The following is a 26,231-nucleotide window of genomic DNA, read 5'->3' on the forward strand; positions in this document are numbered from 1 at the left end:
GCCACCGAAGCATCTTGGGAAGTTTCCCATGCACAAGAGCAAGGCCCCCAGGAGTCCATGCGAGTGACCTGCTGGGACCGTCCAGAGGCCTCAGTTTCCTCATCTAGACAGAGGCTCGTTACGGTGCCTCCCTCCCAGATCAGACCGCGTAGGCGGGAGCGGGAGGGCCCCCGAGCAAGCCGACGTGCCCTCTGGGGGGCTCGGGGCAGACCCTCCCTCGCCCTCGGGAGGGCTCTGCGAAGGCTGGGGTTTTTCCGCCCGGCCTCCCTCTCAACCCCGCCGGCCCCCCTGCCTGACCCCAGCACACCCAGGCCCCACAAGCACAGACTCCCCGTTGCAGTCGAGCGAGCGAGCGAGCAAGTGTGCCCGCACCCAGGGGGGTGCCGACCCCTCCCTCACACGCAGACATCAAAGGGAAGCAGGAAGCAGTGGGCCCGGCTGACCCCAGCAGGCGGGAGAAGTCAGTGTCACGGCTCAGCCCGGGGCCCAACTGCTGGGGATTTTCCATCTCTTCAGGATGTCCGCAGGACACCCCGACTCTGGCCTTTGAGTCTCCTCAGGAACCAGGGTTTGGGCAGGGGCCGGGCTGGGTGGCTGGGGAGCATGGCCGGGATGCCGGAAGACCCCTGTCCTCTGTGTCCCCAAGCCTTGCTGGCTACCGGCCCAGGCACCTCAGCGCCCGGGCTCTGGGACCTGGCTGGGGAGGGATGGCCACCGATTCAGCAGAGGGCCCCTCCCCCAGCAGCCACAGCGCCTCCCAGGGGTGAGGGGACCGCACAGGGAACAGTCCCAAGTCCCAGATTCCCAGAATGGCTCCCGTGCAGGCGGGGATGCCGCCTGGACAGCTGGGTGCAGGGGTGGCATCCGTGGACCGGAGGCTTCCACGGAGGCCAGCCCGTCCCGGCCTTCGTCCGGAGGCCATCAGGTCTGGGAGCCCAACGCTGTCACAGACCCTGCGGGCGGTGGGCGAGGCCAGTGTCAGATCTCTCCGGAGGGGTTCGTGGACTGCTGTCCATTTGATACGCCCCGTCCAGGCCCGCTGTGTCCCTCCCTGGGGCCCCTCTCCACCAGGGCTGAGACTGCTCCGTGGGGGTGGGCAGAGGGCTACTTCCTGCCGAGGGGGTGTGGTTTCACAGCTGCAGGCCACTGGGCCGCGGCTGACAACGGGGTGCTCATCCCCACCTCAGACACAGGTTTGCCGCCCAGGTGGGGACCCGTGTTCGGTCCAGCAGCCGTGCTCGGCACAGTCCGGGGCTCAGCCTGAGAGCAGACTCGCTCATGTGGAAAGTGCTGGCAGCCAGGCTCCGAGAGCAGCTGTTGCCTTCGCCGGGGCTCTTGTTCCGGCTGTGCAGGCGACTGCCCCGGGGGGCGGGCGGGGGTGTCTGCTGGTGGGAAACGTTTCAGAACAATCACAGAGACTTGGCAGGCAGGGGCTTTGGGCGCAGGGATCTGGGTCTCCTGATCGGGGGGCTGGGGGGTGACGCCCCGCGAAGCCCAGCCGAGCATGTTCCTCCCCTGGCCAGGCACGGAGCACTGGGGTCTGGGGTCCGGCCTCCCAGGCCAGCGGCGTTTACTGGGACGGGGACGTTGCTCTGTGTGTCACGGGGCCTGAGGGTCACACAGCCAGGCTGGAGCCAGGGGGGGTTGGAGGGACACCGGATGGGCGGGCACAGCTGTGTTCTCAGGAAGGCATGAAAACCCAGAAGTGAGGAGTCGAGAGACAGCGAGGGCCCGCACTTGGCCGTCGACTCAGACCTGCTGGGGGGCCGGCCTGGCACCCTCCTCTGCCCCGCCGTCCCCCACGGGGGCCAGAGGGGGCTACGGCAAGCCCCACCCCGACTCTCCCAGAGCGTGCAGGCCTCACCGGTGGTGCTCGGGACTTCCCCAGGCTCGTCCTCCCCGAGCCCAGGTGATGGCTGAGCCCCTGGTGAGCCAGGAGGCTGCCTGCTCCCAGGATGTGCCCACTGCGTGGGCCCTTTGGGCAGATCGAGTCAGGGCCCCCGGGGCGGGGGCCTGCCTGCACAAGCCCCAGACCCCAGACCCACTTGGGGCCTCTAGCGTCTGTGTGGGCCTGTGTCTCTACCCCGCCTGGGGTGACTGCCCCACCTTGCAGCTACAAGCTGTTACTCCTGTGGGTAGTCCCACTGCGCAGCGGGGCCAGGGTCCCACGCTTAGGTGTGGCCTGCCTGGTGGGAGGCACGCTGGGCTTCTGGTGACCCTGAGGGCTTCCCCTTCAGGGTGCAGGTCTGGGTGAACAGAGGTCCGCTGACCCCTGTCCAACCCCAGTAACGCAGTGGGGCCCCATGTGATGTGGCTAGGGCCCCGAAGTGGGAAACCCATGGTTATGCATGTCACAGGTCACGGTGTGTATGCCGTGGGGGTTTGAGAACCATCGAGAAGGAGACGGAAGCCATGTTCCCGTGGGCCGAACTCGCCAGCCCCACGCAGGGGCCGTTCTGCCTAGATGGGGGGGGGGGGGGCTGGGCGGGCAGCCCCTCCTGTCCGACCATCAGACCACCTGCACCAGTGGGGAGCACGGTCCCCCAATCTGTCACGCCCACGGGTTGTCCAAGAGGCGCACATTTTAAAGCCAGGAAGCAGGAGTACCTGAGGCAGGGCAGGAGGAGATCGGGGATGAATAGGGCAGGACTTTAAAAGCCGAAGGCATTTCACCTCTTCCTCCGTCCCCTGGAGCAGCCACAATGTCCTGGGTAGATCAGGAACACAAATCTACCCTTCCATAGAGAGAAGAGTCTGTGCAAAGCCCTGATCTACGTCTTGGGAACTCTCTGGAGGAGGCAGCAAGGGCACACGGGGAGGCAGCCCCCACTGCAAGGGAGAGACTGAGGCAGAGCCTGCCCCCCACCCCCGGACGGGCACGGCAGCCGCGGGGCTCCTCCTGGGTCCCTCAGCTGAAGCAAGTCCTCTGTCTCAGTTGCCAGCTCCCAGCCAGGCCAGCGAGCCTCTCCTCCCCCCCGCCCTGCCCCACCCCCCAAGAAAAGGGGAGCCTCAACCTCGGCGCCACAGACAAGGGAAAAACTTTCTCCTCTGCCAGAGAGTCCTTCAGGGACACCAAGAAAGCAAATCTGGTGCTTTCTCTAACACCTAACAGTGGAAACGGAGGAAGAGAGGAGAGGTCAGCTAGAAAGTTCTGGAACGTAGTCTCTTTGCCAGAGGAGCATGTTTCCCAGTGAGAGAGGATGCTGTGGGAGTCTGTGAGGACCGAGCCCCCGGGGCCCCCCGGGAGCGGCCACACGGATAGACACAGGGTAGGTCACTCCAGCCACATCAGCTCCCCTTTTGTTAGGTTCCTTAATCCAGTCGGAGGGTAGTGGGCACGGTGGATAAATGGACAGCTGCCTGTCTCCCGGCCGAGACCAGACAGCCCCCACGGCACCGCTCTCCACCGGCCCGGCGTGCCTGTTCTCAGGGGAAAGGCCTCTTGAGAGCCGGTGTGAAAGGGTTCCCAAGTTGCGGGACCAGTTAATGAATGAGTTATTTGCTCTAAACAATGTCTTGATAAAGGGGACGGATGAAGTTAGCTGGTGTTGACTAAGGAGAGACAGGGTTGCCAGGGAAATGCTTCTAAGTGGAAGGAATCAAAAGGCTCTCGTCGGGTTTTGTCTGTCTCGGAAAAATGCCGTGGAGAGTGTACCTCTGGCCATCTTTTGTGCTTATGGTTTAGAGGAGAGAGGCAGCCGTGAGCGTGGGGCCAGGGAGAGGACGCTAACAAAGCTGGTGTGTGAGGCGGAGGCTGAGGTCCGGGCTGTGTCCCGGAGCCCAGGCCGTCTGGGCCGACCTGGCGCTCAACCTGGGAGCGGGCGTGGAGGCCCCGAGGCCCCGGCCAGGCTCCGGGCCCTTCCAAGCCGCCAGTACCCAGACGGGAACGTGACACAGGCTCCCGGGAGCAGAGACGAGGAGCAGATCGGACGGAGCGGTGTTTCAGGGCAGGATTCACGGATTCCGTCAGGGTATATATATAGGGGGCTTTTGTTTCTTTAATTCTTGCTCTGCGTTATAAATCTCTGCTTCTCCTCAGCAGTTAGAAATGTTTACTCAGAGGGGCGCCTGGGTGGCTCAGTCGGTTGAGCAACCGACTTCGGCTCAGGGCACCATCTCACGGTGCGTGGGTTCGAGCCCCGCGTCGGGCTCTGTGCGGACAGCCTGGAGCCTGCCTCGGATTCTGTGTCTCCCTCTCTCTCTGCCCCTCCCCCACTCACGCTCTGTCTCAGAAATAAATATTAAAAGAAAAAAAAGAGGGGCGCCTGGGTGGCGCAGTCGGTTAAGCGTCCGACTTCAGCCAGGTCACGATCTCGCGGTCCGGGAGTTCGAGCCCCGCGTCAGGCTCTGGGCTGATGGCTCAGAGCCTGGAGCCTGTTTCCGATTCTGTGTGTCCCTCTCTCTCTGCCCCTCCCCCGTTCATGCTCTGTCTCTCTCTGTCCCAAAAATAAATAAACGTTGAAAAAAAAAAAAAAAAATTTAAAAAAAAAAAAAAAAGAAAAAAAAGAAATGTTTACTCAGAACTAAGCCCTGTGTTTTAACGAGTCCTGTTTTCATAGGAAAACCATGCTTGATGGAATCATAACGCGATTCCTCCTTTTTCTCGGCCACCCAGAGCCCCCAGGACCAGGCTTTGTAGGTGGTGGTGACAGGCACAGCGGCCTAACGGGAAACCCGGCCTCCACGTGGCTTATCTTGCAAACTAAACGCCACTGCCCATCCCCAGGCCTGCAGGGGAGCGCCGGGACCCCCCACCCTGTCCCTCCGTCCCTGTCCCTCCTCCGCTCTCTCAGCCTCGGTGGGAGCCCGCAGGCAGGTGTTGGCCTCATTCCTGACACCGGCCGTCCCCACACCTCCCTGGCTGGCGAGCGTTAGCCTGGGAACAGGAAGATGTAACGGCTCCTGGTTCCCAGGAGGGGACTCCATTAAGAGGCGGGGGCAGACTTCCTGCCTGGGGAGGACAGGACTCGGGCCACCAGGCACGGCCGGCGTCGGAGCGCAGCCCGTGGCAGGGAGACTCCTGGCCTCAGCACAGGCAGCTCTCTGAGCACCTCCCCGGGCGCCCCCACCTGCTCTCCGGGAGCACCTGCCTTCCCCGAGCCTCTGTCTCTTGATCTATAAAAACCCAAGTAGCCTCTCCGTACAAGGCCCCTGGAGGGTCATCTCACTTCGTGCATTTGATTTCTCCCCACGTGTACAATGGCGACAGAGGGGAGTGGGCCTCGGGGAAGAGATCCTTTGTGATTAGAGACCTGGGGCAGACCCTGGGCTCCCAGCTGCCATGGCCTTGTAGGGATGAGCCATGAGCCCTGGAGGAAAAGGGGGGCTGAGGGGGGCTCCGAAAAGAGTTCTGAGGCCTCATGGCTGCCCCGAGACCCGCCGCCGGCGACGTGGGCTCCAGCAGGCCCCCCTCCCCCCCGGGATGACGGACGGACCACAGCCGGGGTCCCGTACCTGACGGCCTGGGCACAAATCCCCCTCACTTACTCATTTACCGATTTATTCATCAAACATTCACAGAGGGGCCGTGATGGGCTCCACGCGGATTAAGCACTAAAGATAACGCTGAACAGAAAGGCTGGTTTCTGCCTCCACCGGCCGCTCACAGTTGCAGGAGACAGCCAGGAAACCCGTGAACGCAAGTACACACGCGGTTACACATTAAGAATGGGGGGCAGGGTGCGGGGTTCTCGGAGGCCCGGTCTGAGGTGGGGACATCTGAGCCGGGACCCATAGGGTGAGTCTTTCCGAGCCTGGGGAAGGGGAGCGGCGGCGGGGGCGGGGGGGAGGGGGGGAGAGGGCTCGGCATGCTTAAAAGGCTACCAAGGGAATGTCCGAGGAGGCAGGGTGACTTCATTAGACCTACCACTCCAGGGTCACTACGAGCGTTGTGACCCTGGGCCCTAGACTTAACCTTTCAAGCCTCAGGTTGATTATGTATAAAGCAAGGGTGATAATGTTCTTACGTCAAGAGCTGCTCTGATGTGGCAGATTAGTGAAATCATGTTTATAAAGCGCTTAGCGCAGTGCCTGGCTAAGGGGAAGTACGAGTCCTCTGACTCTTTGAAGATTATTCTTGAGCCCAGAGTGTGTGCAGGGCTGGGGAGTTTCCTCTTCACCTAAACGGCACTGGCGGGCCTCTGAGAGGACAGGGCTGCCCCCGGCTGGTCCCCTGGGGCCTGGCGCGCTCGCATCTCCCTCGTGGGAGAACGCACACACGGGGAGAGGCAGCACCCTCTCCTCCATCTGCCTTCAGGGTACTGCAGAATCTTCTAGATGCCTGCAGCTCTGAGAGCCCGGACCCTGCACGTATCCACCCTGGGGGAGCCCACGGGAGTTCCAGACCCGAGCTGCCTCTTTCCCGTCTTAGCTCAGGGTGTGTGTTGGGGGGCGGGGGTACAGTTAGAAACCTCCAGAGAAGCGGAAGGCAAGTCCCTTCCAGGCTTCACGGGCTGGCCCAGCCTGGACCAGGTGGGGGCCTTTGGGAAGCCCCGTTTCCTATCAAGGGAGCCTGACGCCATGAAGGTCGGCTGACTGCACCCCTCCGCCAGAACTCTCGTGGGGACCGGTGCAGTCACCCCCAGCTCCAAGAGCCATCCTTTCCATGCGGGTGAGCAGGGAGCTTCAAGACGACGACTAGGGGTCCCATAGCAGGGGGGGACAGGGGCAGACGTTGCTGAGCGGGCTGGTGGGGAGACAGGAGGCACCAGGAGAGAGTGAGGCCCTCTCTGGGGGGAGCACTCAAGGCAGGAATGCCCCCCTCCCCGCCCCCACAGGACGGCCCCAGGGCTCCCCGGCCCCCCGTCTTCCCACAGGGAGCTGGCTGGCTTGCTTCCTTCTAGCCCACCCCTTCACCCAGCGCCAGCGACGCGGAAGGACTCTCTGTGTCCTGCTGACGTTCAGAAACGGAGCCGTGGTCCAGGAATTTTTTCACCAGAAGGAAATCCTACCGTTTGTGACGACAGGGGCAAACGTGGCGGACACGGAAGTAAGCCAGGTGCAGAGGGACACATGCTTGGTGATGCAGGTCGGCCAGACCCCGGGGAGTGGAGGGCCGGTGGCCCCGCTGCCTTCACAGCCTGCTAGGAGGGCGGGTTTTGTGTGGAGCACCCTTCTGAAATAGCAATAATACAGACGATAAAGCGGGCGAGAGCTGATGGAGAGTTTAGGTCTCGGCGGTGGTCTCGGGCGTGTACCTCCCTCCAGACCCCTCGTGCCGCACTGTTCGTCACGTACAGATTTGGTATGCCAGTCATACCTCAACCAAGGGGCTAAAAATAAGGAGATTAAAAGCAAAACAAAAACATTTTTCACTGGATCTTTCTTTTGAGCATCTATTTAAAATAATCACATTCTTGACGAAATCATCCGGAGCCTCGCTAATGGAGCCCGGACTCCACCGGTGTCGGGATCTGGCGAGGCTGGCATTACACGGGAATGCGCCCCTGTTTCATCCGTGGTGATGCAAACCAGCCTAAAGAAAATACTAGTGACTGGGGTCCACCGGCTCTAAAAGTCCAAGCCTGGGTGGGGCCAGGCCGAGGATGCACGGAGACGGGGCAGCCCCGGTGGGTCTCCAGGGAGTGGTGTCGATTTCACAAGGTCCCATGTCGTCTGTCCCACTCAGAGCATTCTCATAAGGACAGACTCGAAGGACAGAATGGAGGGGCGGTTGCCGGCGGCTGAGGACATGGTGGGGTCGAGGGAGTGCGTATGGCCCTGAGGGGTGACAGAAGGGACCCTGTGGGGGACAGGAGCTCCTCCGGATCAGTGATCTTACCCTACAGTTTTCAAGATGTCACTGAGGGGGAAACCGGGCGAAGGACACATGCAAGCGATTATTTCCTACAACTGCATGTGAATCCGCGATTCTCTCAAATGAAGGTTAATTAAAAAAATCATGATGCCCGTACTAAAAAAAATCAACGGGCCTAAAAGTACCCACTGATGAATTTTTAAATGCACAAACCCTGCCCAAAGCGCCAAGAAATGCTGAGGGACGTTACAGCTCCTTTGAACACACAGATAAACCTCTTCTATCTGTGGCTAGAAAGGCTGTTTCTGTGAAGAGAATTCTCAGTTAATCTAAATAGATCCCAGCTTCAGCAGAAAACGCCAGCGGACTACAGAGGGTCACGAAACACACACACGCTCCTTTCCTGATCACACAGGCTGGTCCCGAAGTCTCTGCGAACACAGGGCACATGTCTGTGTGTCTTGAAAACTTCTGAGAAAGCGTCATCTGGAGCTCTCTGGCGGCAGCCGGCCCTGTGATCTAGAAGGCAGCGGATTTTGGAGTGCCTGTGGTCGTAAACAGGCTCGTGAGTGTGCACTGCCTTTTTTCCTGAGGCCGATTTGACTCATGCAAACCCCCCTCCCCGTGGCCTGGCCAGGCACCCACCGCGGCGAAGGCCCGCACGGCCTGGCCCGCACCGTCGCCCTCCTGCGTGTCGGTGACGGTGTCGAGGCTTCACGCAGGAGTCCGTTCAACCCTCCCGGCGGCCCTCTGGAAGGCACGAGACCCCGGCTCCACTCCTCCCTCGAGGTCCACCCAGTAGCGGGTGGTGCGGTCGGGGTTGGAACTTGGGCCGTGGGCTCCAAAACCTGCCCTTAACCACGCACGACTCTTTGCTCCCAAGTCGGGAACGCAGAACACCAAGCAAAAGGGGGCAGCGGGCCGGGGCCCCGGGGCAGCACTCGTCTGGGCCAGTTTTATGAGGACAGAGGTAACCAGGGCAAGACACAGAGACAGTCCCTGCTCTCTGGGGTGGGACGTGGGGCCGTTTTGAGTCCGGCCAGAAAGCGTATGGGGTCAGGGCCTTCCTTCTGGTGATGGCATTGTTGGGGGGCGGGGGGTGGCGGTTGCACGGCCTAGATTTCGTGTCTGTTGCCGTTTTCTCCTGAGTTCACTTTTCCTAAGGTGCCCTTTAGCGTGCACGGGAAACAGGCCGTGGGTCAGCCCCACACCCCGCGAGCGGCTGGGTCCCGCGTGCGAGGGCTCCTGGTCCCTGACATGCCCGCTGCCAAGGTGAGGGCTCGGTCCCCAACCCTCCAGCGTGTCCCGTTCCACTAATCCCGTGTCTGCCTCTGAAGGGCGTTTTGATCTGCGGCCGTGCCGTGGACTCCCTGGTTGACTGCACCGTGTGAAACGCGGCTTCCTCGCGCTGGCCCTGAAGTAACGGAGATGAGGGGGCCCCGCCACGCCGCTGAGGACGTCGTAAAGCTCCCGAGTGAGACCATCGCGTCCGGCCTATCACCAGGCCCGTCGGCCGCCCAGAAGCCGGTCTAGCAGTGGACACGGATTACGGGAAGAGCCTGAGGCACAACAAAGGCGACAGCTGACGTCGGCGGAGAGACGACGGGCGCCCTCCAACCGATCGTGTCGGGACAGCTACTTAGACGAGCGGGGGACACATCGGATGCGATGATTTCTTACCCCAACATCCAGATGAAGCACCATTAAATGTGAAAAGACGGAATAAAGACGGAAGAATCGTGACAGCGATCTCAGAATGAAGAAGTCTTCAGAATTCACAGCGAGGACCCCAAGTCACAAAAGACCGCCAAAGTCGACGTCAGAATTTAAAAGTAGGATAGAAGTTAGAAGACCGAGGAAGAACTGGGATGAGACATTTTCTTTTTTTTTTTTTTTTTTTAATTTTTTTTTTTTTTCAACGTTTATTTATTTTTGGGACAGAGAGAGACAAAGCATGAACGGGGGAGGGGCAGAGAGAGAGGGAGACATAGAATCGGAAACAGGCTCCAGGCTCCGAGCCATCAGCCTAGAGCCTGACGCGGGGCTCGAACTCCCGGACCGCGAGATCGTGACCTGGCTGAAGTCGGACGCTCAACCGACTGCGCCACCCAGGCGCCCCGGGATGAGACATTTTCAACGCACATGACTTCCTATAAGTCAGTAGGGAGAGGTGTTAAAAAACAATGAAAGGGGCGCCTGGGTGGCTCAGTCGGTTGAGCGTCCGACTTCGGCTCGGGTCACGATCTCACGGTCCGTGAGTTCGAGCCCCGCGTCGGGCTCTGTGCTGACAACTCAGAGCCTGGAGCCTGTTTCAGATTCTGTGTCTCCCTCTCTCTGACCCTCCCCCGTTCATGCTCTGTCTCTCTCTGTCTCAAAAATAAATAAACGTTAAAAAAATATATATATTAAAAAAACCAATGAGAGTTTGGGGAGACAGCACACAAAGAGAAAAGGAAATGCTCTTAAATACTTGAAGAGCTAAAGTCCTCACTTATAATAAAAGGAACAGATGCCAGGACCCCTGCGCTCACCCATCAGCTGAATGAAGAGAAAATCGGGGACCACTCACTTGCTGGGGAGGGCGCGGGCAGATGGGCGCACTCGGCCATGTTCACTGCGTGGGCAGGTGCGGCCCTCATGTGGCAGCGTGGGTCAAAACGTGTAGATGGGAGGAAATGGGCCTTTTGAAAGGAATCCGCTTAAGAGGGAGACATTACATGAAAAAGGGGTGTGACTGGATGGGACTTTACCTTGAGAGATAACAACAGTAGCTATGGAAACAGTGGGAAGTAGGGCTCCATCACTTTGCCTGGGGGCCACGCTCAATCTTGTATCGTTTCATTTGCTCTCCTTTGAAATGCTTATCTAGGCATCAGCCTTGATTTTCTCCTCCGTGCTGACTGTGTCTAACTCTGCTTAATCTGTGAGAGAGAGTCTTCAATTTCACTTCCCTTAACGTCGCGAAATCTCCTATCTTGGCAAGATTTATAGTTCTCCTCCGTAACTGATTTACTTTGTATTGTCCCCCTTTGATAAGGGACAGCCTAGAAAGAGCCTCCGTCAGCAGAGAGAGAGCGCGAGCAGGGGTGAGCGCGGTGGGGACCCACGGTAGTGTTCAGTGGGGAGGGATGGACCATGCGAGTGGCTGATGGCTGCCTTTGGCTGCCCCGCGCATCCATCCAAGGAGGACGTGTTGTGTACAATGCTCTGCAAATGTTAATAGAAAGGAGATGCGCTACATGTCCTGATCTAGATCCCTCTCCAGAACGCCCAGGCATCTTCCCTGGAACACTGCGCACCAGGGCCACGCCGCGCACTCACGGAGAAACGCGTGGGCTCCCTCGGTGGGTGACAGCTGGGAGGTGCCCGTACAGCAGGACGCCTGCTGTTCTCTTCAGATGCCCTGCGCTTGCTTCCCGCCCAGACCGTCCTGCCTGCGGGTCACTGCGTGGGCCACCGCCGGCCCCGTCCCGCCAGCTGCACTTAAGTCCTGTGGCCCTCCGTCCCTGTGTCCACTGACGGAAAGCTCGCCGACTCGCCCCGAGCAGGGTCCTCCCAGCCCGCCACGTCTGGGTCCCTGTGTTTATGGAAGCAGTGCCATCAAGCCCAGAGCTACCCCAAGCACGGTCCCACCTGGGGACCGCCGGGACACGGGCCAGGAGCCCGCAAGCATCGCGGAAGCAGCACTTGAACCCTGCTGCGCGGAGCGGTCCCCAGTTCGTGCGTGGGCGCGTCCCCGTGCACACGGGTCCTTGGCAACGGTGCTTCTCCCAGGCAGTGCCCCCTATAATTACAATCAGTGTCCTCCGGGTGGCTCAGCGGTGTGGCACGCCGACACATTCAGTCCCGCAAAAAACCGCAGGCAGTATGCGTAACACATGACTACTTACGGAGAAAGGCGGTATACGTTGGGAGAATACACGCACGGACGTATCCGCTCATATGAAACGCTCAGGAAAATAGGATCGGAAACCGGTCACGGTGCTCACCTTCAGGGAAGGAGACTTCGGGGGTGGGGGTGGGGGTCGGGGTGCGGACAGCCTGAGTTTCCCCCCGGGTTCCCTGTGGCGCTCTGAATTTGTTCTGCCGTGTGCGTGTAAGGCCCGCTTTATCCTTGTTATTAATTTGTAGCGCTGCAGTGGGTCAAGTGTCCTTCCAGGCTGTTCCGGGGGCAGTCTTGGGGGGGGCGGTGCTGGCGGCGGGTGTGGGGGCAGCCCTGGGTGGGGGCGGGGGGGGAGCCACAGGCTCTGGTTCGTGTCACCCGGAGGGGCAGGGCCTACTCCGGCACAAAGGGGGTTTTGACAGCGCAAGGCAGAAGCGGAGTGAGAGCAGACCCCGGGCAGGCTCCCAGCGAGCCCACCGCCCCCCCCACCCCGCCCCGGGGGGAAGGGTGCCCTCCACCCATCTGCCGAGCCGCAAGCTCTCCTCGGAAACGAAACGTCACGTCTGTCCGGTCGTCACGGAACCTGGAGGCCCGTGATTCTGTAAAGGGAGGACCGTACACGCCCGTGGTCTGTTCTGACCGCCGTGTCTCATTAAATATTTTAGTTGCGTAACTCCCTCCCCTCCCATTTTCAGGTAATCCTTGATTCTGATTAACAAAACGATGTATTTTTCAATGCATCTGCCTCCTGTCTGTGTCCGCTGAAATATCTGCTAACGCGTGCTCACGGTCTAAGCTTGAAAAAGTACTAGAACCCGGACCCTGTTTCACAACTGGGCGTTGTGTGTGGCCAAAAACTCGGGGCTGGGGAGGAGCAAGTTATCTGCACTTGTGACACAGCACCGCCTGGACGCTGGGCATCCGGGGGGGGGGTGGGGCGCACGGAGTTGGCCGAGCAGGGGGCCCCCGGTCTGTCCCCACTGGGGCACTGCCCCCTGCCCCAACCACTGGGGGAAGGGAACGGAGGGGACACAGAGGCTGACGAGCCCCTCGGGACGTATCCACACTTGGCCTGTTGGGGGGGCTCTGCCCAGGCGTGGGGAGGCTGACACACAGTGCTGGCGAAGCTGGGCGGGAAGAGGGCAGCCGGGCACCCAGCAGTGTAAGGCCGCGGACAGCAGCAGCCTGTCAGCCCCAGAAGCGAGGCCTGGAAAACTGCTCTGGAGGAAACACAAAGGACTCTCAGACCCTGCAGCCAAGGTGCCCAGCGAGCGTTTTTTTTTTTTTTAAAAAGCTATTAGGGTGACGAGCCTTTCCAAAGGCCAGCAGTTGGCGAGGGTTTCCAGGAAGCTGGTCTGGCACCAGCCTGGGATTGGAGCAGCTTTAACGAGTTAACTTCAGAAGGAAGGACTCATCAGGGAAGGGTTAAGGTTCAACAAACTTTTTGAATTATTTTGCAAAAAGTCCTGGCTTTCAAATTCAAAGGCTGTTTAGCCGGGACTGTTTTAAGCCTGAGATTATTCCAAAGGCAACGCGGCCGCACGTTTCTGATTCATTCCTCCAGGGTTTGTCTTAAGTCCTCGGGACAGGCTTTGCGAGTGCCATCCGGTGCCGGGAAGCGCACGGGGGTCGCCTCCCCCGTCTCATCAAACACCCCTCCACCCACGCGCCTCGCCCCTGCCAGCGCCCGTGGCCGTGTGTGCACACGCACGCACACGCACACACCTTCCCCAGGCAGGAAGCCGCTCTTTGCCAAGAGCGAATGGAATTCAGATTTCCAGAGGGTGTCCTTGGCCTCCAGCTCCGTAGCCACACGCCGAAGAAAGGTCCTAGTGTGTGTGGCGGGGGCTGCGAGAGAGGGCCCCTCCATCTTTGCTCACGTCTATCTGGGCCCCAAGAAAAACCCACAACTGGCTGTGCTCTCCTCAGCCACACCCGGCCTCGGTCACATTCCTTCCCTTCCCGAGCCCACACTGGGTGGCCCCACAACCCAACTTGTACACCTCCCTCCCCACCAGCGGGGAGACCTAGGCCAGGCCCTCACGGGGCAGCCAGCAAGTACAGGCGAGGGGGCCGCACCCCAAGCCCCGAAGCAGCCGGAAACCACGGAGGGGCCCTCGGGGCTGGGCATCCCACCCGTGGCCGCCTCTCGGCTGTGGGGGGAGAAGATGGGGCTTCCTTCCCTGACCGGCACACCCTGGGGCTGAGCTCCCTGCGGGAAGTCCCTCCTCTTATCCCACCTGTGCCCCCCCTGCTGCAGCACTGGGGTGCCGGCTGCAGATGATCTCCCCCGCCCCCCCCCCCACACCCACATACCAGTGAGAAGCACTGCCCCCTCCCCCCACCCAGGCTGGGCCTTCAGGCCCTGGGATCTGGCATCCTTGGGAGTTAAACATTTACAGACGGAGACCCACACCAGCCCAGTCAATGAGACAAGCCCATGATCAGCCACACACGGTGGACAGGCTGGTCACGCTTCGCTTCTCTCTGACCCAAGTCACGGGGACCTTGCCACCTGTGCGGCCAGGCAGCGACAGGTGGACGGTGCGGTCCTTCCGTAGGTCACGGGCGCCGACGAGGGCTGTGAGCAGCGGGAAGGAGCTTCTGCGGTGTTCCGGGTGCGCGGCGCCCAGGGAGGCCTGGCGCCCAGGCAGTGGCGGCTCTGAGTCCAGGCCAAGCCTCGCTCCGCTCGGACAGGCCCTTTGTTTGCTCCGGAGACCGTTTCCAAGAGCGGCAGACTCCCGGGGGCTCGCATTTCTGCCTGGGGAGAGAGAGGCTGCGGCTTTGCAGCCCGGGCTTCTGGCCCCGCTCAGGGCTTCGCTGGTGCTCCTGAGACGGGAGTGGGGGCACCTCTGCCCCGGTCTTGCCACTGGGGCCTCCGGCTGGGTACCGTGAGGTCCCGCCGTGGCCCGCGAGGCCACCTTCACTGTTCCTTCTGGCCAGCTCAGACCTCACGGGTTAGCACCGGCCTCTGCTCCCCAGCCTGGCCTGCGGTGGACCCGCCTGGGGGACACTGTTCCCCATCCCTTGGGGGAGGGCCTGCGGGTGGGAGAATCAGCAGGGTAGGGAGCAGGCGCGGGGCACGGAGGGGCACGGGATCCAGAGGCTGGAGCCCAGGGCCCGGCCCCGGCTCTGTCGACAGCTGGCATATTCTCTGGGCAGGGACCCCTCAGGGACTGGTCCCTGGGACTCTGGGGCTCCCGGGACCGGGAGCTCCCCAGGACTCCCATTTCCCAGTTTGTCCATCTCCTGACACGTACAGAGATATTTTCCCACCCCCGAGTCCCGGCCACGTGGTCTGAAGAAGTCCACTCCCCAGGGCAGGAGACGGCTGGGTGGTGGCGAGGCCCATAAGCACGGAGCTGCCGTGGACCGTGGGGTCATCGGGGAGGACGTCCCCAGGGAAGTCCCTCTGAGCCTCCCAGGCGGTTCGCCCCCGGCCCCTACACACACAGCCGGCACTCCATCCTACTGGGAGCCCGTTTTCCTGATCCCGACGCCACCCCATCTCACGAGCCTGCCCCCTGCTCCTGCTGCGGACCCTCCGGGGGGGAGCCCGCACGCTTGGCTGGGGGGGTCGCAGGGCAGTTCAAAAAGAACAGCAGAAAGAAGAAAAAAAGCATTCAAGTGTTTCAAAGTGGAAAAGATTCTGCTCGATGTGACAAATCCTGAAACTCTGAGACATAAGCCTACCCCCAGAAGGCCCGAGAGCAAGGACGGGCAGGGGAAGAAAGGCGCCCTTGGGCCACCGAGTGGCAGGCACTGGGCCCCAGAGCCGCCCGGGGCTGGGCCGGGAGACAAGCCTAGGGCACGTTCAAAGGCTTGAAGCCAGAGGTACAGAGCCTGGCTGACTGACGAGTCAAGAGGGGGCCACTCTGCGGGGAGCTGCCCACCTCCTCTCGGGGGGGGCCTGGCTCTCGGGGGGACAGCAGGCCAGGTAACCGTGGGGAAGGACCGCCCCTGAGCGTGTGTGTGTGTGTGTGTGTGTGTGTGTGTGCATAGCTGTGCGCTCTCTACAAGGCCTTACCTCCCACCCATGTTCCAGCAGCCTCCCCCCCGCCCCGGAAAGTCACCCCACTCCCTGCCTCAGTTTCCCCAGCAGGGCACTGTTGAGGCAGGTATCCTGCTTCGGCTGCCGGCCAGTCTGATATCTCGCCCACGATTCAGTTCCCAAATCTTGGAAGGCAATTCTGGTAGAGTCAAAGTTGCCTTTGAAAATCCCTTGAATTGGCCCTAAAAAGAAAAAACCCCAGCGCTCGGGGCTCTGTGCACACCCCCACTCCGCCGCCCTCGTGCCCACGGAGGCGGGGGGCCCTGAGTGCAGACATCCAGGACCCTCCCAGTGCCGTCCTTAAAGGGAGCCTCCAGAGCTGCGGCCCATGTGAAGAGATTACTTATCGAGATCAAAGCAAAAGCGGGGTCAGGGCTAAGGGTGTGGGGATGACGTGGACACCAGACTCCGCGGCTGGATCCGGACTCCCGTCTCCTTCTGCCACCACTGTCTTTCCCCTTTCCTCCATGAGGACTTCCTTCCCAGCTGGTGCCCCAGGCCTCCCGTGGGCCATCCAGACCTCACCGATTTACAGCCGGACCTCCGCCCTGTGGCCCGCCCCTGCCCAGGATGCCTGCCTTGTCCCGAAAGGGCCGGCACGTCTCGAGAACGGATGCCTCTGGGGGGCTCTGGGCCCGCAGCAGGAGCCGTGACCCTGGGCCTGTCACTCCGTGTCCCGGGAAGGCAGCTCGGCCTTGCCCAAGCCATCCGGGAGCCCCCCGGGTAGCCTGTAGGTCTGCGAGGCCTCTTGCCCTCCTTGTCTGGTGGTGCCCGGGCCATGGCGTGTGGAGACGCCGACCGTGCAGGATTCTCCCTGGAGGAGGCGGCTGCCGAGACCGCCAGCCGGCACGCAGACTGGCCTCCGCGCGCCCTTCCCTCCCGCCGGCGAAGAGAGGGGCACGGGCCGACGCCACGCCCCCTGTCGCCTCTCTCCCCCTGCCGGCCCTCAGGCTACCGGCCCGGGTTCCACCTCACAGACCTGGGCTCCATAGAGACGGCGTGTCTGCATGAGCCCCGGCTCTGCCCCTGCCTCACGGGGACGCTGGCAGGGCCGGGTGCCGTGAACGGGCGCACCGACCCACAAGGACGCAAGCTGTGCGTCTCGGCTAAGGGCAGCCTCCCCTCCCGACCCTGACACAAGAGCTGGACACAGGGCAGGGCTCCGTCGGTGTGGGCTCTAAGCACCTGGACACCAGCAAGCCTGGGAACACAGCCGCCGTGTTCAGGCCGTCGCCCTGCTGGGCACCACTGGGCACCAGTGAGCTGCCCAGAGAATGAGGGCTAGACCTCCATCCCCGCCTCGCACAGGGCCCAGGGAGGGCGGGACGCACGGCCCACGCCGCCCCTCGCTCTGCCACAAGCCTGTGCTGTCCTCGGCGGGTGGGCCCGGCCGTGATGGGCGTGAACGGCCCGAGCATGTTGGGGCACGTGTGGCCGCTCCGGGGCATGGTCCTCCGGCCCCCCTCGCCCCACCCCTGAGCAGCAGGACGGCGGGCCCAGGCCTCTCCCTGCACCTCCACGGGAGCCAGGGGCCCCGATGGTCCCGGACCCCCTTTCCCAGCTACTAGAGGCTACTAGAGGTTGTGAACTTGCCTCCAGCCCATCTCGAGGCCCGGGGCTCAATGGCCTCCGGGTACATCTTGTTAAGGACAGTCCCTGATATCCCCATGGATACCTGGCGGTTTCAGAAGCTCTCGGGTGAAGGAAGGGATGTCCCCATGGGCTCTTCCGTCCCAGGGGGACGTTTTACACTGGCTGACATTTATCAGGCATGTTCCTGAATTAGGTGCAAGGCCAGACTCCCGACCACGTGTCCTCAAGGGCTCATATCAGCACCGTGAGAACCCACCTCCGGTGTCTACAAGAGGGCACCAGGGCCCAGGGAGGCCAGCAGACTGCCCCGGTGTCCTGCAGGCAGGACATGATCCATGCTGGCCAGGGCTCCCGCGAATGCAGCGTCTCTGGGCTTGGTGGACATACAAACATCAGCTGACGAGGAATAAATCTCAGACACACCGCTCACCATCGCTGCACGGAAAACTGCAGGCCACGAAAAGAGAAGTCCTAAGTAAACGAGGGACGCATCGGCGCCACAGTCGCAAAGACTCGATCCTGCAAAGATGGTCACCCTCCCCACAGTCGTCTAGAGAGCTCCCCCCCCACCTACAGGAGGTTTTCTGGGGCGACCGGCTGTGGGTGGAGGGGTGGACCAAACGGACACAGGCCAGTGGCGAAGCAGGGGACCTGGCCGGAGCCTTCCCCACCGGCTGTCAAGACCCGGGATCGGAGCACGGGGACCGTGAGGCATGGCCCTGGCGAACTACAGTCTGACCAGCGGGACCAGATGGGGTTCCGAAGCCGAGGTCCGCGCAGACAGCCAGCCGGAGGGTGACGGGGTGGGCCTGGTGGGGCAGCGGGGGAAGGATGGGCTTTCTGGTGAAGGGTGCTGAGCCCGCCTGCGCAGCCCGGTGGGGGAGAATGCACCTTGACCTCGGCCTCACATTGGACGCAGAAATGGATTCCAGATGCCCTGCAGATCGACACGGGGAAGGTGAGCTAATAAAGCTTCAGAAAAAACCAGAGTATCTTTATGACCTTGGAGCAGTCAACGTGTCTCTAATAGGACACAAACGGCATTATCCGGAGAGGAAATGTTTGATTAACTGAATCACATTAGGAGTTCACTTAAAGTTCTGTTGGTCAAAAGACACCCTCAGGAGAAGGGAAGACGATGGAAGAGGGGAGGCGGCCCTTACGTGCCGTGTACGTACGTGGGCGTGGGTGGGCGTGGGCACGCGCGTTTCTGACGCCCGTCCTAGCCAGGCGACGGTAAAGGCAGAGAGAAGGAAGTGCTGTAAATGGATGAGAAAAGGCCGCCCGGAACGAAGCGGGCCGGAGACACAAGCACGTTCCTGGAGGACAGTACGCGCGGAATAAAAGACGACAGAACAGGCTCGCCTGCACCAGCCCCCAGATCCCAGAGCGGTGCTGCGAGCCCGGCCCCCTGCCCCCGCTTCCCCAGCGTGGCGGAAAGGGGCCGTGAAAAAGGCCCGGCGCTGGTGACGCTCGGGAACGGCCCGCCGCCCCGCCGCCGCGGTGGGGGGCAGCAGCTAGGCGGTGTTGTTGAACCCGAGCCTAGCAGCCCCACGCCTGGGCGTATTCTCACCAGACGTGCAGTCTGCGCTCGCCCCAGGAAGCCCGTGCGGGACGCTCTTAGCACCGACGGTAACAGCCCGGCGCTGGAAACCGTCCACGTGGCCGCCGGCAACGGGATGGATGAACCCCGCGGAGGGCCGGCCGGCAGGCAGGCAGGCAGGCACCGCTCTCTGCGGCCGCGCGGCCCGGCTCCGGGAAGGCAGACGTGCCGGTGGGTGTGCGCACTGTGCGAGTCTGTCTGCGGAAGGTTCGGGAACGGGCGCGGCTGAGCGGTGCCGCTGGCAGCCGGGACGGTGGTTACCCTCCGAAGGCATGGCGGGGACTGGGGACACGGGGGCTTCCTGGGAACCTGCCTGCTAGTCACATGGGGCCCGGGGTGAACGGAGCCGAGTCCCGTGGAGACCTGCGTGCCCGTCTCCTTCAACTAGAAAGTGGAAAACACTCTATGCAAGGACTGTCCTTTCTGAGCCGGCCCGGCCCCCAACCCCTTCCGCCCCCCACACAGGCCTTCCGACCCGGCTGCCTTAGGGCTCAGTCTCCCCTCGCAGGTTTAGGCAGAACACATAGAGGAGCCGTGGGGTACCCGCGGCCACCGCAGATGTCTCCATAGCAACACCAGCGTGACCTCTGGAGTCACTGCAGTCCTCCAGCCGCCTCTAGCAAGTGGATGCCCTCCTGTCCCTGACCTCCTCCAGCACTGCCCGCCTGGCCGGGGCCGGCCTCACCAAAGCCCTGCCCTTGGAGAGCGCGGAGCCCCGCCATGGGAGTGGCCCGGGGCCAGGAGTTCACTGTCACGGTCCCCAAAGGACGTAAGAAGCCTTCCGCTTTCCTCTGGGCCTTCCACCTAGAAGAGGGCCCACTCCCCGGAGCAGGGGCCTCGGGGGCCGGCCTGCAGCTGGGCTGGTGCAGGCTGGGGGCCAGATCGAGGGCATCTGATTCCTAGTCCCGTCCGTTTCCCACTGAGCCACTCCGCCTCGCTTTTAATTTAATTAGGAGAACATTTAATCCCCCCGTGCATTTCAGAGGCGGGTCTGAGCTGGCCGGGGCTGGGAGGCTCTGACTCAGGCAGCTCCACACGGCACTCCCGGGCGGGCTCCCACGGGGTTTCCTTGGCACCTCGCGCGGGCGGAGGTGGTCTGGAGCTCCGAGAAGACAGGACACCGGTCCGGAAAGAGACCGGTCTCCGATGTGCCTGGAAGGCCCCCTCCCTCTTCCCCCTGTTCTCTGGCCCTGAAGCAGCCTCGTCGTCCTTCCCCACCAAGGTTTGCAGAACAAGGAGGTGGCCACTCCCACAGTGCCTGGGCCTCCACCAGGGTCCGCGGGAGCGAGCCGCAGCTGGCCCTGGGGTCCCTGAAATGCCCCTGGCAACCCTGGTCCCACCCAAAGAGCTAGCCCCGCCGTCCCTGGAGCTGAGTACAGGGCCGAGCCTTGTGACACTTGCCCCGTTTCCAGAAGGCGTGGGGCTGGCCCTGGCCTCCCTGGCAAACGCAGAATTCAGGTGACCTTAGTAGTGACGTGGGTGAAAGCTGGGCCGCGGGGGCCTTGCTGGAAAAGAGAGATCGAGCGTCTCGGCATGAGACCACAGGGCCCAGGAGAAAGCCGGAGACACGGAAATTCTAATTAAGGCACACGGGGCTGGTTTTGCTCAAGGACCTACAGGCTGTCCTGTCACAGGATGGCCCACAAGCACCCAGTTGCTCGTGGCCACCTGGTAGGGGCCCCGCAGTGCCCCAGCCTCAGCTCTGCCTTCCCTGGAAGGCCCTCCCCGTGCCCATCTGTGCCCAGGGTGTCCCGCTATACTGTCCCCGGCGGAGCAGGACGGGCTGGGGGCGGCTGGTAGACAGGAGCTGAGCCTCGCCTGTCCAGGATGCTGTGACAGAAGACGTGGAGGGGGCCGGGGGTCACCATTTCCGGAGGAACCCGTCGGGGGTGGGGGGGGCACAGGCGGCAGCGGTCCCGGTGGGCCTGGCCTCTCACACAACCTGCCTTGGGTGTCCGCGTGCAGCCAGTGGGACAGACGTGGACTCCTGGCCATGCTTGGCTGGCTTGGCCGCAGGGGTGGAGGGGGCTTCGTGGAAATGGCTGCCGTGTCCCAAGGCCCCTGGGGGAGGGGCACCCAGGCCACACCCATACGCGGTCCCAGTCGGGGCCTCATGCTGAGGCCAGTTCGGGCCTAGCTGCCCACTTCCAAGTGTGCTAACAGGCATGCCGAGGCACCCACACCCCTCACCACCTCATCTCAGGTGAGGCCGGCCTGGCCCCGGTGCGGGTCCTGCCAGCCTGGGGCTTCAGGACTCCCAGGGAGAGAGAGCCTGAGAGGAGACAGAGCCCCAGAAGGGTCCCAGGCCCCGTACTCGGGGCTCAGGGAGCTGGTGTGGAGGCCTCGACAGCCAGAGGGCTTGGCTGCCTGGGCCTCCCCGGGGTGAGGTTGGCCGAGCAGATGTTGGGAAGACGGGTGGGAATCTGATGGCTGCAGATGGGGACGCACAAGGATGCACACAGAGGTGCCCCCCCGCCCCCCGCCACTTGTCCTGTCAGTGGCCACAAGGCAGTAGATGGGGCAGGAGCCCAGGAACTCCTCCCGGCTCCTGTTGGGGGCAGGGCTCCTCTCCTCTCTCAGAGTTGGGGAGGGGGCTTTCCCGCCCCCCCCCCCATTGTCCTAGATGTCCCATCTCTACCTTACGCCGGCCCCTCGGAAACCCTGTGGCAAGGCTCTGGGTGGGGGACGCAGGTGCGCACGGGGCTCCCTTCCGCTGGCCCTGGAAGCCGGTCTGCCTGGAAGGGGTGCATCAGGCTGTGGCCCGGCTCCCTAGAGCTGGGGGCGGGGCAGGGCTGCATGGGGTCTCCGGGGCTCGCGTGGGGGGCTGGGGTGGCCGAGAGCACTCTGTCTCCCTAACACGGTACGCCCCGGCGACTCCCTAGATCGCACCAGGGCTGCTCAGGGCCCCCGGCTCCCCGCCCCTCATCCCGGCCAGAGGCCCCGGAAAGAGGAGCTTCGCCCAGCCCCAGGGACCTTCCCGTAATCAAGGCTGCAGTGACCTCACCTCCCTGGGGCCCAACGGGTGGGGAGAGCTTGAGATGGAAACAAAATGTGTCTTTATTTATGCTTTTAATTTGAATCCTGGATCCGACCCAACGTGGTAATACATTGAACATCAGTAAAACGCTGGAGGACGAATCTGTTTGTCAGCAACTGCTTCCCACCCTTTCTGCCCCCTGCGAGACCCCCGTGCACACCCCTGCCCCTCTCACACACACCAAGGCAGGTGCCCGCGGGGCCGGGCTGCCTGCAGCAGCCTTGACGTGTCCCCAAGCAGCCGGAGCTGTTCAGTTGGGGGCATCCGTCAGGAGGAGTGCCGAGCAGGAGGTGAAGGCACAGAGGGCAGTCGTGGTGCCCCCAGAGCCACCTCTGCCAGCCGTGGGGGGGGGGGGGGGGGCTCTGCCCAGCCTGCAGCCTCGGGGGCGTCTAGGTTCTGAGGCCCCCCCACCTCTCCCCGGGCCCACATCACACGCCCTTCACCGGGGTTCCCCAGGGCACAGCACCGTGTACTAAGGACACGTTCACACAGATGCCCTGCGGTCTCCACCTTGACCCTGACCTGATGGGACAGCGATGCCTTGAGGTGGCCCCTCTACTGACACCTTGGCTCCCTGCTCCCAGCACCCACCACAGACCAAGTGTGGTGGACAGATCTGCTGGGAGAAGCCCTTATAGGTTCTAGCATGGGGACCCGGCTGGGCAAGGACTGGGGTGTAGGCCCGGACAGCACCGGGGGTGACAGGAGACACCCCCCCCCCACCCCTCCCCACCCCCCAGCGAACCTGCCACACTGGGAGTGCTGGCCCGAGAAGGCCCACGGCGGGCGTTTGGGACGGCGAAGCACCCAATCCGCAGCAAGCATCCGGGCCGCTCCGGTCTGACGGCCGCAGTTTTAGAAGAGAAATGGCCCAGTGCCCCTGATGACACTGCCTCTGCTGGCTTGGATCGCCTCCCGGGGCTCCCCGGGCAGGTGGGCAGGCCGTGGCCCCGGGAAGCTTGGTGCATGCTGACGGCCCTCACCCCGAAGGGGTGACTGTGGCGGGCTTGGCTGTGGGCCCCCTGGATCCCCAGTCCTTTATCACCCTCACCCTGGGCCTCCCTGTGGGGATCTCGCAGGGCCAGGGAGCTGGTGAGGCAGCCCTGTCCTTCCAGGGTGGGACTCCTCGTGTGTGTCGAGGGGCTGAGCCACAGCTGGGAGAATGAACGGGCTGGCGGGAGAGAGCGGCGAGAAGGGGCAGCGGGAACCGTGACGCCCGCGTGGAATCCACCTGCCTGAGGGTCATGGCTGTCCCTGCCCCGAGTAGCCACTGCCACCGGAGTCGCACACACCACCAGCCACGGAACGCCGGCTTTTAGCACCCTGCGGTCTCTCTTGTGCCCTGGACTCTGAAAACGCCTCGGCCCAAGTGCCTAAGTCCGCACTCTGCCTTCGGGCCCCGGCCTGGACCCGCACGGCCTGGCTTCCCTGGCTGTTCACACCTCTGCCCTGGCACATTCGCCCAGCAAGCCTGTCCGGTCATCTCCAGGGTGGATGGGGCCCAGAAGCCCCCTCCGCTGCCGGGTCCATGAGGAGTAGTCGCCCCTGCTTCCCAGGGCCCCAGCGGGCTCACGCGAGTCCGGTAAACAGGTCCTGTGCACACTGCCCTCCCCCACCACCACCGGGTGAGGCCTGACCCCCCGCCCCCCCCCCCCCCCCCGTGAGCCTGGAGGGAGGGGGTGCTGCGCAGGGAAAGACGGCAGGCAGGTCCTGTCCTGCCTGATCACGGTACCATCTTGAGACAGTCCTGCCTTCCTCTTTTGCTGGCCACCCGACTCCGCCAGTCCCGCGTGGGCCGCCAGGAGGCCCTGCCATTTGGGTCCCGGCTGTCTCAGTCCCCGGTCACCTGCCGGGCAGAGGCGGCAGGCCTAGGGCCTCGCTCTGACAGAGGCGCACACGGCTCACGACAACCCTGAGACCCTGGGAGAACGGGCACACCCTCCGGAGAAACGTCTGTGGAGAGGACACCGTGTCAGCAAGTGACTCTGGGAAGGGCTGAGGGGAGCGCGCATGTCCCAACACAGAAGGACTCCTCCGGGGAGTCCCCGACGGGGCGGCGGCCAGACAGCGCCCGAGTGCCCCACTGACCCCACCACGTGCTGTCACCACTGGGTGCCCCTGCCGGGAGCACTGAGTCATACATCGCAAGGGAATCACACCATGGCCAGGCCCTGGGGATTGGCCTGGCCACGCCGGGATGGCGGGGGAGGACGGGCGTGCGTCCCAGGCCAGCTGTGCCTCGGGGGAAGGCCAAGTGGAAGGCGTGGAAAATCAGCCATTTCCTCCACCTGAAGGAGCCCCTGAGGACAGCAGCGGCATCTGCCCCTTGGCTCTGGCCAGGGTTCTACGGGGAAACGCTGCTGAAAAACAAAGTCGGGGAAACGCTGCTGAAAAACAAAGTCGTCTCTCTTTTGGGGGGCGGGGGAGGGGGCGAGGGGAGAGAAAAACAATCTTCTCAGACGCTCAGAGCACAAAAGCGAGTGGAAAGTGATCAGTTTGGTTTTCCATAAGTCCAAACAAGAGGATCGTGTTCCCAGACTTGGCGGGAGGCGCCCCCGCTCCCCTCCCCGCTCGGTGCCTGGGCGCTGGAGCCGGCCCCTGGCCGCCGGTGGCCCCCAGGTTGCCGAGGGCGGGCGGCAAGCGGCGGGCTCCGGGAGAGCAGGCCTGGGCCCCGGAGCGGCACCGAGGCGGCCCTCTTGAGCCCCGCGCCCCTCCAGCCCGTTCTCCGCGGGCGAGCGGCCACTCACTGTGACACGTGCGTGATGGGGACCAGCGGCGTCTCCCCCTCCAGATCCAGGTCCTCGGCCACGCTGTTGGTTCTCAAAAAGTGGGTCGTGCTCACTTCCAGCAGCATGGGGCTCTTCACTGTGGGCAAAGGTGTGGGGCAGCACGTTAGGCCTCCACGCAAGGCTCGCCGGGGAAGGGCCCGGGGCTGGCCAGAGCGGGGCTCGCGCGTCCGCCCCCCACCCCGCCGCGGGGCAGACTTGCACGCCCCGAGCCCTCCCACAGACTGATGGGACATGCGCCCGCAGGGATGCGCGAGGGACGGGGACGGTACACGGGGCCTCCGCACGGGGATCCGGTGTGGGGGTTGAGGCGGCCCCCCCCGAGCCCGAGGCTGGGGACCAGTGGAGGGCCCCCGACACCCGGGCAGGGCGAGGGCTCAGCCCGGGCATCTAGGTCTGTCTCCGGGTTCACCCTGAACGTTCAGGCACAACGATAAAACACGGCCGACAGGCACAGGTCCGGTGAGGGACCCGGACCCCCGCCACCATGCCGTCCCCGTCACGCAGACGGAGGGCCTCCCGTCAGCGGAGACCCAGGGTAGTCGCGCTCCTGCCCGCAAGGAGTGGCAAGCCTGGGAGAGAGGGGCAGCCGGTGAGCTCCCGGCCCCTCGCTCGGTTCACAGCGTCACATCTGCGACCCATACCCGCCACGAAGGGTCAGCGTAACGTTCAGGCTCCCGGGCCCACCCCCTACAGTCTGGTGCTGGTGCTCAGCGCTGCTGAGAATACGTTATCCGTCCCCTGATTCTCAGTGTGGATTGATTTTTTTTCCCTTCAGTTGACGTTGTTATTGTAAAAGAAATTAAGTACTCATTGTAGAAAGTGACACAGTTCAAAGGTCCACGAAGGCTCTCCTCCAAGGTCAACCACCGACGGGATTCCTAGCTCATCTCTCTCTGCTCAGTGGCCGCTGACACCAGGTAAGACCTCTTTTTTTTTTTTTTTTTAACCCACATGGGACAGTGCTGTCCCTGTCACTCTGAGACACGCTCATCTCATTTTTCTGCAGGTATACAGATGTGGGGCTGCGTTTTGGTAGTTGGATAATAGTCTGTGGTTCACGCCTGCCACGGTTAACTCAACCATTCGGTGTTTGATAGCTCCTTAGGCTCTCTTAGCTTTAAGCCGTTACTTTGAGTCGATGCTGAGCCACCCGTTTGTATGAAAACCTGACACCGGGGCTGGGTGAGAGGGTGCTCCCTAGGTAATTTTAATAGATGTTGCTGGATTGCTTTCCCAAGAAACTAGCAATTCAGACTCCACCAGCAAGCGGTGTGTGAATATGACAGCTCCCCCACATCCAGGCGCGAACCAGCCCTTGGCACCCTTCCCCGGGGCATGCCACGCGTGGATGAAGACCGGATCTGGTTTTCCTTTTGTGCTGAATGCCTTTTGTGGCTTGGAGGCCATTTGCATTTCCTTTTGCAGAATTGCCTGTTCATATCTCTTGCCCATTTTTGCTTGTCAATCTGTAGGAAGTGTTTATATATTAAAGATGTTAACTTTTTGTTACATCAGGCAT

The 26,231-nt window shown here is 62.5% G+C and overlaps 1 protein-coding gene across 4 annotated transcripts in view; it reads right to left on the minus strand.

Annotated features, from left to right (window-relative positions):
* The window catches only part of KCNQ1 (potassium voltage-gated channel subfamily Q member 1), a 321,709-nt gene that overhangs the window by 156,427 nt on the left and 139,051 nt on the right, over positions 1 to 26,231 (minus strand). For 2 of the 4 annotated variants that reach the window (XM_047823460.1, XM_047823459.1), the window contains exon 11: positions 24,671 to 24,788. The exons of the other annotated variants lie outside the window; for them this stretch is intronic. In XM_047823460.1, the coding sequence (XP_047679416.1) occupies positions 24,671 to 24,788 (118 nt within the window). The remainder of the gene's footprint in view (positions 1 to 24,670; positions 24,789 to 26,231) is intronic. 4 annotated transcript variants of the gene reach the window in all.

The sequence above is a fragment of the Prionailurus viverrinus genome, chromosome D1 (genome assembly GCF_022837055.1).
Source record: "Prionailurus viverrinus isolate Anna chromosome D1, UM_Priviv_1.0, whole genome shotgun sequence".
Taxonomy (NCBI): domain Eukaryota; kingdom Metazoa; phylum Chordata; class Mammalia; order Carnivora; family Felidae; genus Prionailurus; species Prionailurus viverrinus.